At 33.3% G+C, this 18667-nt stretch overlaps 2 protein-coding genes across 3 annotated transcripts; both read left to right on the forward strand.

Annotated features, from left to right (window-relative positions):
• Positions 1 to 6808: 6808 nt before the first annotated feature.
• On the forward strand, positions 6809 to 16151 carry LOC120250140 (histone-lysine N-methyltransferase ATXR2). 2 transcript variants are annotated; one of them, XM_039258924.1, is made up of 16 exons: positions 6936 to 7022; positions 7691 to 7851; positions 8452 to 8527; positions 10806 to 10891; positions 11012 to 11370; positions 11598 to 11707; positions 11839 to 11870; positions 12097 to 12248; positions 13171 to 13258; positions 13871 to 13919; positions 14012 to 14066; positions 14167 to 14236; positions 14315 to 14384; positions 14516 to 14592; positions 15643 to 15699; positions 15834 to 16151. In XM_039258924.1, the coding sequence occupies exons 4-16, from the start codon at positions 10859 to 10861 to the stop codon at positions 15942 to 15944; spliced, it is 1263 nt and encodes a 420-aa protein (XP_039114858.1). In that variant the 5' UTR covers positions 6936 to 7022; positions 7691 to 7851; positions 8452 to 8527; positions 10806 to 10858; the 3' UTR covers positions 15945 to 16151. The 2 variants fall into 2 exon arrangements, with proteins under 2 accessions (XP_039114857.1, XP_039114858.1); XM_039258923.1 differs by lacking the exon at positions 7691 to 7851 and having other exon boundaries at positions 6809 to 7022.
• Positions 15964 to 18204, forward strand: LOC120283991. Its single transcript, XM_039290817.1, has 3 exons — positions 15964 to 15980; positions 17149 to 17631; positions 17738 to 18204. Exons 1-3 carry the CDS (start codon positions 15964 to 15966, stop codon positions 17811 to 17813), a joined length of 576 nt encoding a protein of 191 aa, XP_039146751.1. The 3' UTR covers positions 17814 to 18204.
• Positions 18205 to 18667: the final 463 nt, after the last annotated feature.

The following is an 18667-nucleotide window of genomic DNA, read 5'->3' on the forward strand; positions in this document are numbered from 1 at the left end:
GCTCACGCATCCCTTCTGAAATATTCAACACCAATAGATTCTATCTATATTTCAAGGTAATAATGCGTTCATTAAATTGCAAATTACAAATTTATAAATTTATTACAACAATGTGTATGTTTGAAGTGGATAAAAAAATTTATTGGCAGGATTGTGTTTGTGCCATTGATGGAACACATATCCGTGTAAAAGTTTCTAGTGTCGACGCTCCTAGGTATCGTGGAAGAAAAGAATATCCAACACAAAACGTATTTGCCTCATACACATTTGATTTAAAATTTACTTATGTGTTACCTGGGTGGGAAGGCACAACGTTTGATTCACGAATTATGAAAAATGTATTAACTATGGCCGCTCCTTTTATAATCCCGGAAGGTAATTGTTAATACATTGTAATACTATATAACATTTCATAAACATATATACACACAAAATAATAGCGAAATTTATTTTATGCAATAGGTAAATATTACCTTGTTGATGCTGGGTTTATGTTGAGGAATGGGCTTATTACACCATATATAGGGGGGAGATATCACTTGAAGGAATATTCAAGGAATCCACCACAAAATGCACGTGAATTGTTCAATCTCCACCATGCATCTTTAAGGAATGCTATTGAACGAGCATTTGGTGTCGTCAAAAAACGTTTCCCTATAATAGGAAGCTCGACAGAGCCCCATTATGGGTTAGAAACACAGAAGGAGATTATTTTTGCTTGTTTTATTTTGCATAATTACCTAATGGGTGTAGACCCAGATGATGTAATACTTGCACAAGTTGATAATGAACTCGAGCGTGAACTACATGAAGAAAATCATCATCTTGTGGAAAATAATGAAGAATCCACTGAAGGAGAGATTATTAGGGATGCTATAGCGGCCAATATGTGGGTTAATTATGTTGAGTGACATATATTAAGTGTCTTATACTATTATGTGATGTACGGTTTTTTGTAATATGTATTCGTGGGAACAATTTATGTAATGATGTGATGTACTTGTTATATGATCAACCATTTTATGTAATGAACAATTTCGCATGTAGTACACTTTTGAAGTACTAATTTTGCTTGGTTCCAAACACTTGTTAGTGATTTATTTGTGCTTATTAATGATGTAGTTCATTTTTTAAGTACTAATTTTATGTAATGATGTTTTCAAGTACTCATTTTTTTTTGTGTTGTTCATGTAGTTACTAAAATATGTCAAAGAGAAAAGCAACTCATGATGGAAATACCACATTGGTATGGAATGCTACTATGGATGATGCTTTGATCGAGGCTTACTTGCATCAACATATAGTGTGGAATAGAGTAGAAGGAACATTTACAACACATTCATTAGAGAATATAGTGATTGAATTGAAGAATAAATTTTTAGATAAGCTAATTGACAAGGAAAAAGCACAAAACCGCATGAAAAATATATAAAAAAAATTACTCAATGTTATGACATATTCAAGAATGGAATGAGTGGATTCGCTTGGTATCCAACTACAAAAACTTGGGATGCAAAACCTGAAGTATGGCAGCACCTAACTGAGGTTAAATTTTTTTTCTAATTTTTTAAGTTCGTGAGATACAAAATTATATTCATGGATGTTATGTTCCTAATATTGTTTTATATATACAGAGCAAACTAGAGGCCGATGAGTGGATGATCAAAAGTGTTTGAAATTATGAGAAGCTCGTTCAACTATATGGAAAGGATAGAGCAACTAGGAAACAAGTTGAAACTGCATCGAAAATGAGACGGAAAAGAGCGCAGAATCAAGCCTCATCGATACCTACACAAAATGAGCAAGATACAATTGATGAAATTGACTTTATGGTTACACAAAATATGGCGAATTTGGAAAATTTGGATGAAAATGAAAATGTGGATGTGCAACCCAATGTGATTGAAGATGAAGCCTCACCGATGCCTACAAATCAACAATCGTGCTTTCAAGGTCAAAGTTCTTTTAAGTCTAAGAAAGTCAAAGCTTCCGATATTAATGAGAATCTTAGCAAATTGGGAGTAGCCGTTGAATTAGTCGCCGCTTCTGTTGTTCAATCAACCACCACGATAGTTGAAGCATCTCATTCGAGCACAAATATTATAAGGGAATGTTTATCAAACCCATATCCATACAAAGATTATGATGTATGGAGCATGCTTTCCGATTTAGGACTCTCACAATCAATTCTAACCAATGCTTATCTATTACTTGCAAAAGATGTGCCATTGTTGGAAGCTTTGATTAAATGCCCGAGTCACCATCAAAAGAGTTTATTGTTGAGGTCAATGGGTCATGATCATGAACCACAAAATTAAAATGGAAGGTTAGTATTACATACCAACATGAAATAATTTTTGGTGTATTAATGTAAGATATAGTTACTAAAATCATAATTTCATTCTTCCTATTTTTGTAGGGATTGGTGGATGATTGTCATAAATGGTGGTTCAACATTGAATGATTTTGAAGAACATTTTGTATTTTGATCTATCTTGCCAAATCAATATTGACTTGACTTTATTTTGATGAACAATGTGATTTGATTTCATGCAAGGAAACAATGTGGATGGTTTATTTAGATGTTGGAGCAATGTATATGTTGCTTAATTTGAGAGCAATGTGTTATGGTTTATTTAGATGTTGGAGCAATGTGTATGCTGCTTAATTTGAGAGCAATGTGTTATGGTTTATTTAGATGTTGAAGCAATGTGTCATGCAATGGAACAACGTTGTGGTTTATTTTGATGAACAATTTTATGTTACAATGTTGGAGCAATGCATATGTTGTTTAATTTGAGAAAACTATGTGTATTATGTGTGATTTATTTAGATGAAATATTATGTATTTTGGTGGTTTTATGAAATTTGTTATACTCATTTGTGGAGTTTTTTGGTGCTACAGAAATTTTATTATGTATTTGGGTGCTATAGTAATTTTATTACATTTGTCGATTTTTTTTTAAATTTTGATAAAATTTTATGTTGGAATAACAAAGATCCAAACCAAAAATTTTGATTAGTTGTGCAAAAACATAATTAAAAAAATCCAAATGCTTATGCTTTTTGTGTTTGAATTGGAGCAATATTTGGGCATTTTGGTAATAATAAGACATAACCTTACTTTTCTTTACTTCCAAACCAAACACAAAAATAGTGACAACCCGTACTTTGTTTCCCCTCCCCAACAAGCAAAGTATGTATTCAACCCTTCCCTTCCCTTCATTTCCATTACTTTATGAACCCACCTCTCACTCCATCTAAGCAAGCCTTTAAGAGGTGTCAAAGGAATAGACAACCATACTAGATTCAATAAACAATGAATGAATAGTATTTTATATAGTCCCCCACATGGCAATTGGCAAGAACCCAACCCCCCCCCCTCTCAAGGGGTGTCAAAAAAATAGACAACCACACTAGATTCAATAAACAATGTGTTAGTTCCACCGGTGTGGTTTGTGGGTTTTAGGAAACATTCAAACATTCATACAAACATACACAAACCAAACAAGAAGAAGACACACGACATTGGTAACCTAGTTCGGCGTCCACTCGCCTACATCTGGGGGCCAAGCCCAGAGATAAACAATCCACTAAAAGAGGTGAAAATACATGAGTACAAACACTTATCACTCAACCCTCACAAACAAAGATTACTAGCCTCTTTAGATTGTCTTGTGCACCCACTCTCTCTAGCTCTGGTCACACTTACAATCTATGAGCAAGGTAGCTTATATAGACGCCTCAACGTCCCAAATATAGCACATACCTCTTTTAGAATCTCCGCGGCTACTAATTTAAAAAAACTTCCAAAATTAGTTGTTGCAATTCCTGTTATAACATAAGTTGCAACATGGCCCTGACTGCTAACTTGACTGAGCTCTGGTTACGTTGCGGACGACCTCAAGACCCATCAACCTCCTGGTCATTCTTAGTCCGAGTCGATGCAGCCAAATCTCCCAATCCCGACTGCCGGCAACTAGCCTACCTCCTTAGTTCCTCATCACGCAATCCCCTCGCAAGGGGCGCACGTCCTTGTGCATCTTCATGGAACTTGCCAAACTTAGTCTTCAACCTTCCAAGTTTGGTCTTCAAAGATTCTCCAACCTTGATCTTCAATTCACCCAAGTTTGGTCCCCAAATCTTGCCCTTAAGACTTCAATCAATCTTCATCAAGGATTCTTCAAATCATATCTTCAATAGATATTTCTTCAATTAAGCTTCATCCATATTTAGTCTTCAATCAAATCACCTAAATATGGTCTTGATATGATCTTGTCTTCAAGTTGTAACATGTTACCAAGAATAACTCCACCAAGATATTCACGATATTTTTCCTCCAAGTTATAGACATACTAAAGATAACTCCACCAAGATCTTCAAGATGTTTTGCCTTGCATGCCAAGTCTTCTTGCCATGTCACAATGCTTTCCACGTCATCAATTATGCCTTGTCACCATGGTTGCCACGTTATTTTGCCTTGGTGTCAAATCATGCCAATTAAATAGTGCGGTTGCACTAACACAATGAATGAATAGTATTATATAGTCCCCATAAATAGTGATAAAATAGTACTTTTGTAGTGTTTTACACTATATATAGGAAATAATAAATAAACAATATTCTATACTCCTAATAAATAGTAATAAAATACTTTTGTAGTAGAGAAAGCACCATAAAGTACTTTACTACTGCACCATGCTAGTGTTGCCATGTAAGTATTAAGGGGGAGTTTGGCTTATGGATTCATGCCTTGGGAGTGGGAATGACATGCACCCATGATGCTTAAACCCATGTTTGGCAATAAAGAAAAAAGTGAATAGTGAGTTGGCATGAGAATGAGATGCAAACATGTGGGGCATTTCCAATCCACCCAAAATTGGGGGGTTTTGGACTCCTTAGTAATGAAATGATTTTTATACCCTTCCTTTATAATAATAAATGATATTATTTATTTATTTATTTATTTAATAAATAAACAATTGTTAAATTATACTAATTAGTTGAAATAGTTAATTACAATTAAAAGGCATAAATAACATATTAAAAATATTAAATAACAATAAAAACGTTATTTATTTATTAATTAATATAACAAACATGTGTTACGTTATATTAATTAGTTGTAATATTTCATTTTAATTAATTAAAATAAATAAGTAAATATATTATAAATACTTGATAATAATAAATCATGCTAATTATTTATATTTAAAATAACAAATTTATTTTAAGTTATAAATACATTAGAAATATTTAATGATAATTATAATAATTATTTACTATTAAATTTAAACTATTGTTTTATAAAATGTCATCTTTTTATGTAAAAGGGCATATGTATAATTATACTATATTTCTCTATCTTATTTTTTTTCTATTCCTAATTTTCATTCTTCCAACCAAATACTTTTATCATTATCCTCCTCTTTCCTCCTATTCTCATTCACACTATTCTCTTTTTCATTCCCTCTTTCCATTCTCAGTTCCCAGATCCAAACGACCCCTTGGGGTCGTTTTGGATCGACTGAATAGGAATAGAGATCAGGAATGGGGGTAATGAAGAGGAATAGGGAATGCGGGGTAATGGGAGGGATATGAATGAAAAACCGTGTTTGGTTAGAGAGGTTATGCATTGGGAATGTAAAAAGTAAGTAAAGGATATATGAGACAATTACTTTTATACCCTTCTTAAAAAAAACAATTATGTATATATGTTTAATGACAATTAAGAATTATTAACTTAATTAATTAGGTTAATTGATTAATTAATTATTTATTTAAGATAATTAATTATTTTATTAACTTAATTAATTAGGTTATTTATTTATTTATTTAAGATAATTAATTATTTTATTAACTTAATTAATTTTATTTATTAATTAATTATAATAATTAATTAAGTTAATTAATTATTTTTTAACTTAATTAATTATGTTAATTAATGATTTTATTGATTAAGTTAATCAATTATTTTATTAACTGAATTAATTAAGTTAATTAAATTAATACAATTAATTATTTTATTAACATAATTAATTATGTTAAATTAAGTTAATTAATTATTTTTTAACTTAATTAATTATGTTAATTAATGATTTTATTAATTAAGTTAATCAATTATTTTATTAATTGAATTAATTAAGTTAATTAAGTTAATACAATTAATTATTTTATTAATTAAATTAATCAATTATTTTATTAACTGAATTGATTAACTTAATTAATTAATTTTATTAATTAAGTTAATCAATTATTTTATTAATTGAATTAATTAAGTTCATTAACTTAATTAATTATTTAAATAATTAAGTTAATCAATTGTTTTCTTAATTGAATTAATTAAGTTAATTAATTAATTAATGAAGTTAACAAAATTTATTATTTATTAATTAAGTTAATTAATTATTTTATTAACTGAATTAATTAAGTTTAATTAATTAAGTCTATTGAGTTAATTATTTAAGTTAATTAAAGATGGTTAGGTTTTAAGTTGGGATATACAAATAATATTTTATTTTGAAATGGACAAAAATGTAATTTCCAATCTCATTAATGGGTATTCCCCCAATATGGGGGGAATGACTTATACCTTTGGGGAAGGTAATGAATACCCCTAGCCTTCAATGATTACATGTCCAAAAAAATATCCAAACAAGAGGGAAGGAATGTGTAATCAATGATTAATAATTAAATAATTTTTCAAAGCTTTGGGTGTGTTTGGATGACATCAATGATTATTATTAATTTATCCCATTTTAAAACCAAATAGAAAGTATAAGAAAATAACTATTTCTTACAAATGAGCTCCGCCTGCAACATTCTTGTTCAGCCGCAAGAAAGCCCCAAATAAACCCTTTTAAAACCCTACTTTCTCTCTCTTCTCTCTCTCTCTCTCTCTCTCTCGCTCGCTCGCTCGCTCGCTCGCAATGGATAGCAGCAGCAGTCCTTGCCCTTTGGACAGAGAGCTTTCGTCTCAGATCGCTGCGCTTCTGGCTTCTCCCTCTTCACAATCCATTCAGGTAAGTTTCACTTCAATCTCCACGGTTCTTGATGTTTTCTTAGGTATTCAATTCATCACAATGTGAGTAAAAAAGATTGGATGCATCATGCATGGTAGCTTATAATGAGATTAGCAATTGAAGGTTTTGGTTGATGGAGCATAAATTTTGTGGAATTGGAGAAGGTTTTTCTGTGGAAAGTTGCTATTTGTGAGCTAGGTTTTGAACAGCTGAATCTGATTTTGAGCTTTGTTTGCTTTCTCATTCCTTTTGTGTGTGTTTGGCTTGAGAAATACTAGAGCAAAAAAAGGGCAAACAAATGAGGGAAATCTTATTCTTTCATACCCTGATTATGTGTATTCAACCACCTGCAGGCTATTGTGGGAAATCTTATTCTTGGGATTTAATTTTGATTCGGTAGAGGTTGATGGTGATGGGATTATGTGATTGCTTCTTACTTCTTGGATGGCATTGTGCAAGCATACACATACAAACCAAGTCTTGGCAAGACTAAAATCTGATCTAGTATAAAAATTTCAAGAATATTATCTAGGAGATTGCCTGCTGAATTTCAATTCAGCAGACTTTTTTTGCCATCATCCTTGTATTTTCTCTATTCATTCCGTTACTTGGATTGAATTTCAAAGTTGTTATGCAATCCAAGTACCTCATCCTTTGTCCAAACACAGGTTGCTTGCGCACTTCACTCTACATGATTCAACAGGATCTAGAAACAGTATAAAATGAGATTACAATGTTTATGTTGCACAAACTACAACAGGAAGCCACTGGTGGAAAGAAATGGGTTTATGTAGGTTTTGGGTATGGCATATGAGTGCTTTTGCCTCAGGTATCAGAAGTTTGTTTCCTTTAATGAAGATTTTCATATAATTCACTGTTGGTTTGAATTTGAGACTAGCTCATCAGATATAATGAATTTTTAACGTACAATATCTGGGGTCCAGGAATGGTTCTGGAATCTATTGTAATTAAATTCAACAACCTGATTGCATGATCCATCTAGTTTATTGGTCTAAATTGTCCATTTGAACATCTCTTCTGCATATCATTATATTACTGTTTTTCATTTATGGCCTGAATGCTAGTTAAATAAGTTCCTACTGACGCAGAACTCAGGTCTCTCATTAATGAAAGTGTCGCTTGCCACGCTCTTACTACAATCTATAAAAAATGAATATCACTAGTTAAAGCATTTTGTCATTGGAAAACAATATAAACAATGGATATGGTGAAGATAAATGCATATTCAGTTGATTTTGTTTATATGCACTCTGTGGTTTGTTGTATTTCTTATATTACTGAAGTACTGCAATTAATATATCCCTCAAACATTACAAGGGAAATTGATTCATAAAATTTAGATGGTTCGAGTGGAACCTGGACAAATCCTTATCTTAACTAAGTTTTGGTCATTTATTTCCTGTTACAGGATTTCCATGATGAACTTATCAGGCTGAGAGAATGCCATGGTTTAAAATTGAAATATGACAAAGAAGTTGGGAAAGGTGGTTTCTTCATGAACTCTGTTTTTTTTGTCAGTATAAATGCATTGTCAGTAATGCTGTTGTCAATTCTCTGATATTGATTTAATTTTAGAGATTTGGAATCGTTATATACTGTCTCTAGGAAATATTCTTGTATATCAACTGAAATACCTATGGAAAAGAGATTTCCTACATAATGCCACAAATTAAAACACGCTCGCATTCGTTGTTGCGCACCTGACCTCAGACTTTTCTACACTAATAATAGAATGGTTTCTTTTGAGCGTAAAAGTAATATGTAGGAAACAAAACATATTAATAATAAATCATAATCATGACCTTTTTATGTGAAGTTTTTAGGAGCTGAAAACACATACGATGTAAAAGTTTGCTTTATTTTATTTTATTTTTAACTATTATTATGTTTCAGAATAACCTTTTACTTAATATCCTGGAATATATCAATTTCACTCTGTTATCTTCTTAGGTTACATGATAAAGCATGTATAATCGCTTCTACTAGCTGTCTGACCTATCAGTACACATAAAGGAAGGTTTTTTTTTTTTAGATATGACATTTTTTTCATCCAAGATGTTAGTTGTGTGTTTAGATGTTCTTGAAATTATGAAATCTACTTTCCCTAGGGTTGGTGACTGGTAAATATTGAGCATCTTGTGAGTTGCTCAAGTTTGTCCGGTGTGATACTTGTGGTTAGCTCAATTATTAAGTAACCTAATTGAGTTTGAGCTAGAATTTTCAGCTCAATATTAAATTTGAAGTGAGCTTTGAGTATGGGTTGGTTGATGAACATGGCTTGTAATAGTTTGATTGATGTCTCTTACACTCAATAAAAGCACTATGTGTAAGGTTGTGCATTCAATTAATTGGGGAACTGAAAACTGAATTATCAAATAATTGAATTAACTGGTTTTTTAAAATGAAAATGGAACTGAATTTTATAAAAACTGAAGTAACCATTTGTTTCTTTTTGATAAAATGAAACCAAACCCAACAGTCTAAATTTCAAATTTAATTTATTCTTTTTTTGTATTTTATGATTTATTTACATATAATATAATATGATATGATATGATATTATGTTAATATTATACAGAATTTAGTTTAGATTGATGGAAGTTTCAAAATCTGATAACTAAAAATTGAACCTAAATAGTAAATAACCAAAAACCCTTTTGAAAGCCAAACTGAATTTAAAAAAGAATTTGGTTCAGTTTGGTTAATTGAATAACTGAACTGAATGCACATTCCTAATTGCATGTACTGCATCCCTTTTTTTTTTATGTTGTAAAATTAAGCTGGCTGTGGTAGTTAGAGGCTTTCTTTGAAAGTTTAAGTTGATATTGGAGTAATCCTAGAATCAAATCTCAAATGAGAATAGCATTTTATATATTTTTTGAACCCTAGAAAAACTAATTTGGGCTCAAGCAGAGCTTGTATTGGGTTACTTGATCCTGGCCTGAGCTTGGCTAAAGTTGATCTAGCTGAGATCGACCAGGCCTGGCTTGCTCATGCTAAGTTTGGTAACAGTCCTAACTGTTGCATTCCAAACGGATTTTTGTAAAACTGTATTCTATAAGATAATTTTCAACATTTCCTTATTATTTTTACATAAACAGTAAGAAAAAAAACTTATACAGTAAAAAAATGCTCAAAGAGTGTGAGCTAACTGCTGATACCTGATAGAATGCAATTAGTTGAGTGCTTTTCTTATCTTTGAAGGGATAACAAAAAGAACAAACATCTAACTGAGCTGATCTTAATAAAATCACAGGACGACTGCATCCTCTAGCTAGCTGTCATTAACATGAAGTGATTAAGCTGTCAAATATGTGAAAGAATATTGCTTTAATTTAAATGTGAAATAAATAGCCTACTTATGGAGAAAGAGTAAAAGTGAAAATACCTAGTTTTAATAGTTTTAAAAAACTACCTAGTTAATTGTCACCAAACAACAAAGAAATAATGGCGAGTTTGTATTGATAAGATCATTAGAGGAAGTTAGGACAATTCGGGCAAAGGAAGAAAGGCAATATTTGCATATTTTAGTTATCTATCACTGTAAGTTTGTTACAAGGGAAGCTCGCATCAACTATCTTGCATTTAGTCCAACTTATCAGCTTACAAGATTTAACTTCGTGACATGTTTGTTTGCATATGACATGATGTGCTTCTCATTCTGAGTATTTCATTTTGGTAGTGCATCTTAAAGGGTCACATAGAACCTTGAACAAAATAACAAGCCCGTGACATTATGCACCACATAACTTGAAATTGCAGGTGTATATGCAAATAAGGAATTCAAAGAAGGTGAACTAATTTTGAAGGATCAAATGCTTGTTGCAGCACAACATAGTTCTAATAAGGTCATTCTTGTCAAATTATCATCATTTTCTTTTTATATTTGAAATACTAATTTCCTATCTTTTACTTATGTTTCATGAAGCTGGTGATTTACGTGCTTCTTCCACTTTGTGATGCTGTAGGTTGACTGTCTTGTATGCAGCAAATGCTTTCGCTTTATTGGTTCTATAGAGCTTCAGATTGGCAGGAAGCTATATTTGCAAAGTTGTGGTTTATCTAGTAAAAGAGATTGTACCTACAAGGCCTTTTCTTGTGCTTCAGAAGAAGGGTGCGCTGAATTTTCGGAGGATGAAGAGAATGACATCATGGAGAACTACAATGATCTGGGTTCAAGTTCATCAAATTTGAAGACTCACACTCTTTCTGAAGAGATGCTAAAATCATTAATTAATGGTGATCTTTCTTTACCTTACACAAAGAATTTTGGGTTGCCTCCTGTTATTAAGTGTCCTGGTGGATGTGAAGAAGAACACTATTGCAGGTAACATGCGGTAATTGCTTCACAAAGTATACCTCTTTACCATTTTTGCGGTGCATTTCCCTCACTGGAACACATTTGTTAACTGTAATTGGTATAAATGCGTGTAGTAGATGGAGATCTGAAAGCAGAAAGCATCTTTAGATGACTATTCTCCTAAGTACTGCTCGGTGACTATTGCTGCAAACCTGTTTAATATTTCTAACTGTTTGTTTGCCATCTTTTCTTAGCAAATTATGTGCTGACTCTGATTGGGAGTCTGTTCATTCTCTGCTATGCACTGGGCAGAGCTCAGCATCCTCACCGGCGGCGATGGTAAAATTTTTGGAACATGCTAATGGTAAGTCCTAAAAAATATGCAATTCACTACTTGTTGTCATGTGTCTTTATTCTTCAATTATTATCCTCAGCTTAGAGCTATGCTTATTATATTATTGTTTTGTACTGAAAATATTTCTGTTACCATATCAGGAACAAATGATATCTTCATCCTAGCAGCCAAGGTATGTTTGAAGAGTACTCCTTGATACAGAAAACGTTAAATTCATTTTGCAAGACTTTCTTGGACTATAAAAAGTGCATATATATACCATTTGGAAGCTTTTAATACCATGGGTTATCATTGTGTATGGTACACACTTTTCTGTCTAGAAGTTCATCCATTTATTGGTATAGGTGTCAGTCGTTAAGTTGTGTTTCTAACATTTTATATGTTTTCCTACTTTGTAGATGATTTCTTTTACCATCTTGAAGTACAGAAAGCTGAAACAACTTCATTTTGAAGACTGTAAGCTACATAATAAGTTAGGTGAAACTGATGACTCCAGGTTTTTGATGCTCTTGGAGGCTTGGAAACCAATATCAATGGGTTTTAAGAAAAGGTGGATTTACTGTTCTATTTTGTTTGTTTGTTTTTTTTTTTTTTTTTGGTTTTCAAAGGACTATCCGGTTTACTCCAATAACATTTTACTCTTGCAAAAATTGTTGCAAATACTAGATTTTACATCATATCCTGGGGAGACTACTGGGTCCAAAACCATCTTGCTCATGTTGAGGAAATGTTGGGTGGTAGTTTTGGATGTGCAAATTCATGACTCCTATTTGTTAACATTGAATTCTATGTTCTACTATATGGCACAGGAGATTAATTTACTGATTTTGGAGCTAATTCAAAGTTCTAAATGACAGCTCAAAAATGATGAAAGACCAAACCAAAATGCAATTTTTGTCTTTTTACAAAGTGTTCCAGATCCATCTGGGTCTTTGTATTAAGTTTGATAGGATAAACTCTTTAAATTATTGGCAAGTTATCCACTTTTTGTGCTATTGTGGTGGTTGGTTTTGGGGAGTTGGGAGGTGCATGGTGGGAAGTTCTCTTTTATAAGTGATCCAATTGTTCAGTTATGGTTCCCATGGTTTGCCTAGAAATAACCTTATACCAATCAATAAACATATTCTATTGCCTTTGTTCATTCTGTTTTCTCCTATTGTGTGGAGAACTGATAAATAAACCTCATTTTCCAAATTGATTGAGTTTTGTCCTAATGGTTCCACGGCAGACTTCTTTTGTCTGTTTCAGCTGTTTGTTCATGTCGTGACAGAATAACATTCCTTTTTGTTTCTAACAATATAAAAACCCCAAAACAATTAAATTGGGTTGGCTTCCATCAGTACAAGAAAGATGGAAGAGATCCTCATGAGTCATGTTGGATATTTATTCGGGAAATAACCCTGGAAAATCATTTTATACAGATGGACCTTTCGGTTATTCAGACTGAAAATTCATATATGATACTTTTATAGGTGGTGGGACTGCATAGCTTTGCCAGATGATGTTGACCCATGTAATGAGGCATCATTCAGAGCGCAAATAAGGGACCTGGCATTTACTGTAAGCATTTTGAATTTTGACTCTTATTTGTGCTACTAAATTATCTATTTCTAGCTTTGCAGCTTCCAACTAATATTTCACTCCACTTCTTTTCACCAGGCCCTTAGGCTCTCTGTTAATGGAGAGTTTCCACTGCCAATTTAACTCAACCTATGTTTCTAGTTGTTGTCTGTTCTGGACTCTTGCCACTTGACTATCATTGCACCTCAACTATGTTTATGACATAGATCATATCTTAATTGTTGTAAAAAACCTCATACATTAGGTTATTCTTGAAACTAATGCAAAAATCATTTGGTCAAAAGTTAATAGGTTTCTGTTTTATTTTCTTCAATAAAGTTGTGTGTTCAAGTTTAGAATGTGGATCTTTGGTCACAATGGGAGACACCTATGAAGAAAGAGTAACAACTACTAGTTTGTTGTTTGTGTCTTTCTTCTAGAAAGCAAATAGATACTTCTTTTCATTGCTTGCCTTTTTTTAGCAAGCTCCATTTGGCAATTCCTGTTAGTACAGCTGATGGTTGCATATGTTTCTATACCTTGAACTTGCTTCGGTAGCTAATAGGTACCTATACCATGAACTCATCTTCATGACATTTGGTTCCATTGTAGTCATTGCAGCTTCTTAAGGATGCAATCTTTGACAATGAATGTGCACCCTGTATCCTTTCTTATTTAAATTTATAGTAATTGCAAGTTTTTAATTGTTTTACTTCATAAGACAAGCTGTGATGTCTCCTTGACTGTGCCAAGTATTCTCACTTGAGGTTTATGGACATATTATAGGCATGTTTGAGTTAAATAACCTGTGAGTAGCATCTATCTTGAAACATGTGGCATTGCATTTGTCTTCTTTCTCTTACTTTGTTTGGATGAAAATGATCTGGTCAATTTATTGCTATTTGCAGTGATTTGGTTGTCGCATCACCAGTTGAAGACTACTTCATATACATTGATGAATTTCCATCTCCTGAAAAGGTCTAAATTTTGACCTTTAACTCAAAACCTATACTTTGATTAACATGCATTGATTATAAAAGATTTTATGAGCTTCAGGAAGAAGCGGAGATACATACTCGGCCCTTTCTAGATTCTCTTGGTGATGAATACTCAGTTTGCTGCCAAGGTACAATGCACATTTCAAATAATATTTGGAACTATTGCCCTTAAATAAATCTACATCTTTAGATTACCAAGTACATTTGCTTTACCTGTAATATGGATTGAGCAGGTGATAGTTTAAGCTCAATGTCTCAGGTACTGCTTTCTTTCCTCTCCAGAGTTGTATGAACCATTCATGTGCACCGAGCGCCAAAGCGTTTAAAAGAGATGAGGTAAGATATTGACACATGCATGCAAATTGTCTTTAAGTTTAACTAAGAGATAAACCTGAATATTATCTTTTCCCTCTGTTTGGCATTTTTATCATATGTTATTATAGTGAATGAAGATAACTTCATTTCAGGATATTAATAAGGGTTTAAACTAACAAATGCTTGCATGGGTGTTGCTAGTCAGATTTCCTTAAGTGCCAAAATATAGGGTTCTCTAAATGGCTTATATTGATAGATAAAGACCACCTACTTTGCCAATTGAGAAGGAATATGCTATTGAATCTGATAAAAGTGTAAAGGTGGGAGGCTGGAGATGGATGTGGCGTTTATTGAATTCTGACCACCTGACTACATCTAAACAAATAAAGTTCATCATAGAGTTGAATGGACATTTAGTTACTAGAAACTTGGTTTTATGTTGCATACATTGGTTTGGTTTGGATAGCAAAACAATTGCAAAACAAGAGTCCACTTATTGTAAACAAGGGAGAAAGGAATTCATCTCCACCAGTACCTTGGTATGCCAGCACATTTTAAGTAAATCAGGGACAAATAATAGAGTATGGCTATTGGAACTGGAGTTCAGTATGAAGTTATTGCTGGATGCTGTTGATGAAGGCCTTCAGACTCTAATATGAATGAAAACTTCAAACCTTTGACAATAGGGTATGTTATGGGATTGTGATTTAGAAGACTGTAAATATCAACATAGATAAATTACAAAAACAGGTGAAGAATCAGTAGACTATTTTCTACTTCAAAGTAAAGGTAATGAATGCATTTTTGGCAATGACTTGATGAAGAATGAACATGGATGGAGTTGCAAGCAAATAATCAGCCAAGGAGTGTAAATTCATCAATTGTTAGGAAATTTTTCGAGAAACCATTTGTATATATTTGGAAAGGTTGTGATGTTTAAGATTTGCTTCGCTTGATCGAGCTTCCAAACCCTGAATTGGTGGGAGTCTTGGGGCTTTGTGGCATCCTTTTTTTAATTAGTCATTAATTAATCATCATCATCATCTCACACAATTGTTACTGCTATAACAGGATAGAGATGGCCAAGCTGTTATACTTGCATGCAGACCGATCTCTTTGGGCGAGGAGGTAAGACATAAAATCATATGATACACCATCTTAATCAAATTTGAGCTGATAATCAAATGCCATGACTTTCTTTATCTGATTTTGCTCATTCTATTTGAACCCAAAGATAAATTATGTCGGAAAACCATGTTCAGGTGACTATTTCATATATCGATGAAGACCTACCATACGAAGAAAGACAAGCACAATTAGCTGATTATGGGTTCAAATGCAGGTGCCCCAAATGCTCAGAAGAGGAACCCTAGCTTTTTATTCTCTCCTTGAATGGAGATCTGCTTTCTGTGAGTTATTAAAATATTTTGATTCTTTAAATTAAAATATAAATGTTTACTTGAGGAGCATGCTCCTCTGATTAAAAATAGGACTAGCCTTCAGACATCCTCATGATCCTTCCCATTTGGTCTTGTCCTTTGTTGTCAATATTATGACATTAAACACATTCTATTTCTTCATGATCATGTCCCTGCCCTACAACAAAGTGCTAATCTTGTTCTCAGTTATTTATTTTGATTTTTTTTCTTTTCAGTTGGAAATTTATGAATGAATTGAAGTTCATTGATGTTATGATGCCAACTAAAAATTCAGGATTACTTTATATGAAATTAGGAAATCATTCATTGCTGAATTTTCATTGTGTTGCAATCAAATTTCATTTTCTGGAAACACTGTTGACAGAATAGATCTGACACAGAAAATGGTGGGCCTTTTTGCTTCTCTCTTGTTTGGCAATCTTTGCATGTCTAATCAAACAAGCATGAATGTTATAACAGGCATCATTTGAATTTTGACCTTTTGTTTCTTGTTACCACTCATTTTGTCTTACAGCCTATGAAATTTTCATTATTTCAAATATACCCCTACAAATGCTATAATTGCTTGCTTATGTATAGCTCACATATTTGTTATTTAAAAGTATTGTCTTTGAAGTACTTATTATGCGTGTATGCTACAAAATACAATATTTTTGTGAATATTTTTCATTTTATTAATAAATAAAGTTTTACATTATGATCAACATATTTTTTTTTATGATGAAAGGTTAATAAATCTTTTTTTTTTTAATGTGAGAGTTGATTTTTTTATCAGCTTCAATCTTTTACTTGTTAAGGGAAAGAGTTATTACTTTTTTAATGTGTAGATTACAAAATTTCATAATATTTCTAAACAAGTTTATTTGATGACAATAGTGTAATTTAGCTTATTGAATATTGAAATAAATGAGTTATATGGTAAAAGAACAATCTTTTCAAAGAAAATAAAAAACTGAAAGATCAAAGATATTTCTTTTAAAAAAATTCAGAGAGTAAAATGAATATTCAGGTATTAGTCATGGATTGAAGGATTCACATCAATTTATATATATCAAGCGAACCAGCCACACAACTGATGTGGCTGGTGGTGACGTGGCTGGTTCTCTCTCCTCATTATTATTATTTTTAATTTAAAAAGAATAAGAACGACTTTAGTTATCTCTATCACGTGGCTCTCTCTTTCTCTCTCCTGCCTCGTTCTCCCCTCTCGGTTCCCAGCTACCATATCACCAGCTCCACCGACGACTCTCCTGCTCCACCGGCGACTATCCTACACCACCGATCCTGACCGCGTCGCCCCTTCCTTCTCTGCTGTGCCCCCGATCAAAGCGGGCACTCCCCTCTCGGTTCCCAGTCTCTCTCTCTTTCTCCTGTCTCGTTCTCCCTTCTCTCGGTTCCCAGCTACCACATCACCAGCTCACTTTGCGGTCAAAGAGGTGGATGTGGGACTGGTTGCGGATCTCGGAACACTGCAGCGGCTTCCCAAGATCGTCGGCTTCGGCAACGCCATGGATCTCGCGCTCACGGGGCGAAAGGTTTCCACCGGCGAGGCAAAGGCGATGTGGCTCGTTTCCAGGGTTTTCGCCGACCCGACAAAGATGGATGAGGGCATTGGCCAAGGGTAATCTTGTCATTTACGTGCATCATGATTTGAATTCTTAAATTTTCAATTTTTAATAGAAAAAAAATAGAGAAGATGAAAGAGATTTGTGGGTGGTGGTGTTCAGAGCTAGCTGCGAAGCCGGCACTGACGTTGATGGGGACGAAGGCGGTGATAATGAAGAGCAAAGACATGGCGGTTGAGAATGGGTTAGACTACGTGGCCACGTGGAATGTCGGGATGTTGAGGTCGCAGGAACTGGAGGAAGCTGTGCTCTCCAAGCTCCAAAAACGCAAGCCCAACTTCTCCAAGATGTGATGTTGCTGCTACTGCTCCTTTGCATGGGTTTGTTCAACATTCATATATTTACATGTATTTAAAAAAAAATAAATTAAGGGGATGGCCTTTGTATTGATATTATTACAAGAAAATACAAGATTGGGTGTACAAGGAGAAATTTCAGATGATTTCATGGCATTCAGACTAACGATATTTGCTGTGCTGAAGTTCTGTATCTTTTGTCTGCCTGTAAACTTTGAGCATTAAGACAGTGTCACAGTTCCAGATATGCAATAAAATCAAACAAAATACCAATTTATAAGCCTTGCCATCAATCAATAGATTCAGTCAATGCCTTAGCTTAAAACCATCAGTGAGTCATTATGTACATGCTTAGTAACCAGATAATCGAAGGAAACTCTTGTTCATCTTACTATCAAACCAGCATACCACTACTTGAGAAAATGAAGGATTGAAAAGCACAGAGGGAAATTGAAACCCAAGACAGAACACAGGAAGAAGACAAAGGAGGGAAATGGAAACGATTGAGTGTGAAACCATCAATAATGAGGAGAGAGAACAAGACAGGAGAGAGAAAGAGAGAGCCACGTGATAGAGATAACTAAAGTCGTTCTTATTCTTTTTAAATTAAAAATAATAATAATGAGGAGAGAGAACCAGCCACGTCACCACCAGCCACATCAGTTGTGTGGCTGGTTCGTGTGACTGGTTCGCTTGATATAGCATTACTCATATATATATATATATATATATTAAC

The sequence above is a fragment of the Dioscorea cayenensis genome, chromosome 19 (genome assembly GCF_009730915.1).
Source record: "Dioscorea cayenensis subsp. rotundata cultivar TDr96_F1 chromosome 19, TDr96_F1_v2_PseudoChromosome.rev07_lg8_w22 25.fasta, whole genome shotgun sequence".
Classification (NCBI taxonomy): domain Eukaryota; kingdom Viridiplantae; phylum Streptophyta; class Magnoliopsida; order Dioscoreales; family Dioscoreaceae; genus Dioscorea; species Dioscorea cayenensis.

Coding starts and splice junctions, on each gene's coding strand:
- LOC120250140 (XM_039258923.1), top strand. CDS start 6,930: ATGGATAGCAGCAGCAGTCCTTGCCCTTTGGACAGAGAGCTTTCGTCT. Junction 14,067..14,166: donor ATGTTTGAGTTAAATAACCT/GTGAGTAGCATC, acceptor TGCTATTTGCAG/TGATTTGGTTGTCGCATCAC. Junction 15,700..15,833: donor CGATCTCTTTGGGCGAGGAG/GTAAGACATAAA, acceptor AACCATGTTCAG/GTGACTATTTCATATATCGA.
- LOC120283991 (XM_039290817.1), top strand. Junction 17,632..17,737: donor GATGAGGGCATTGGCCAAGG/GTAATCTTGTCA, acceptor GGTGGTGTTCAG/AGCTAGCTGCGAAGCCGGCA.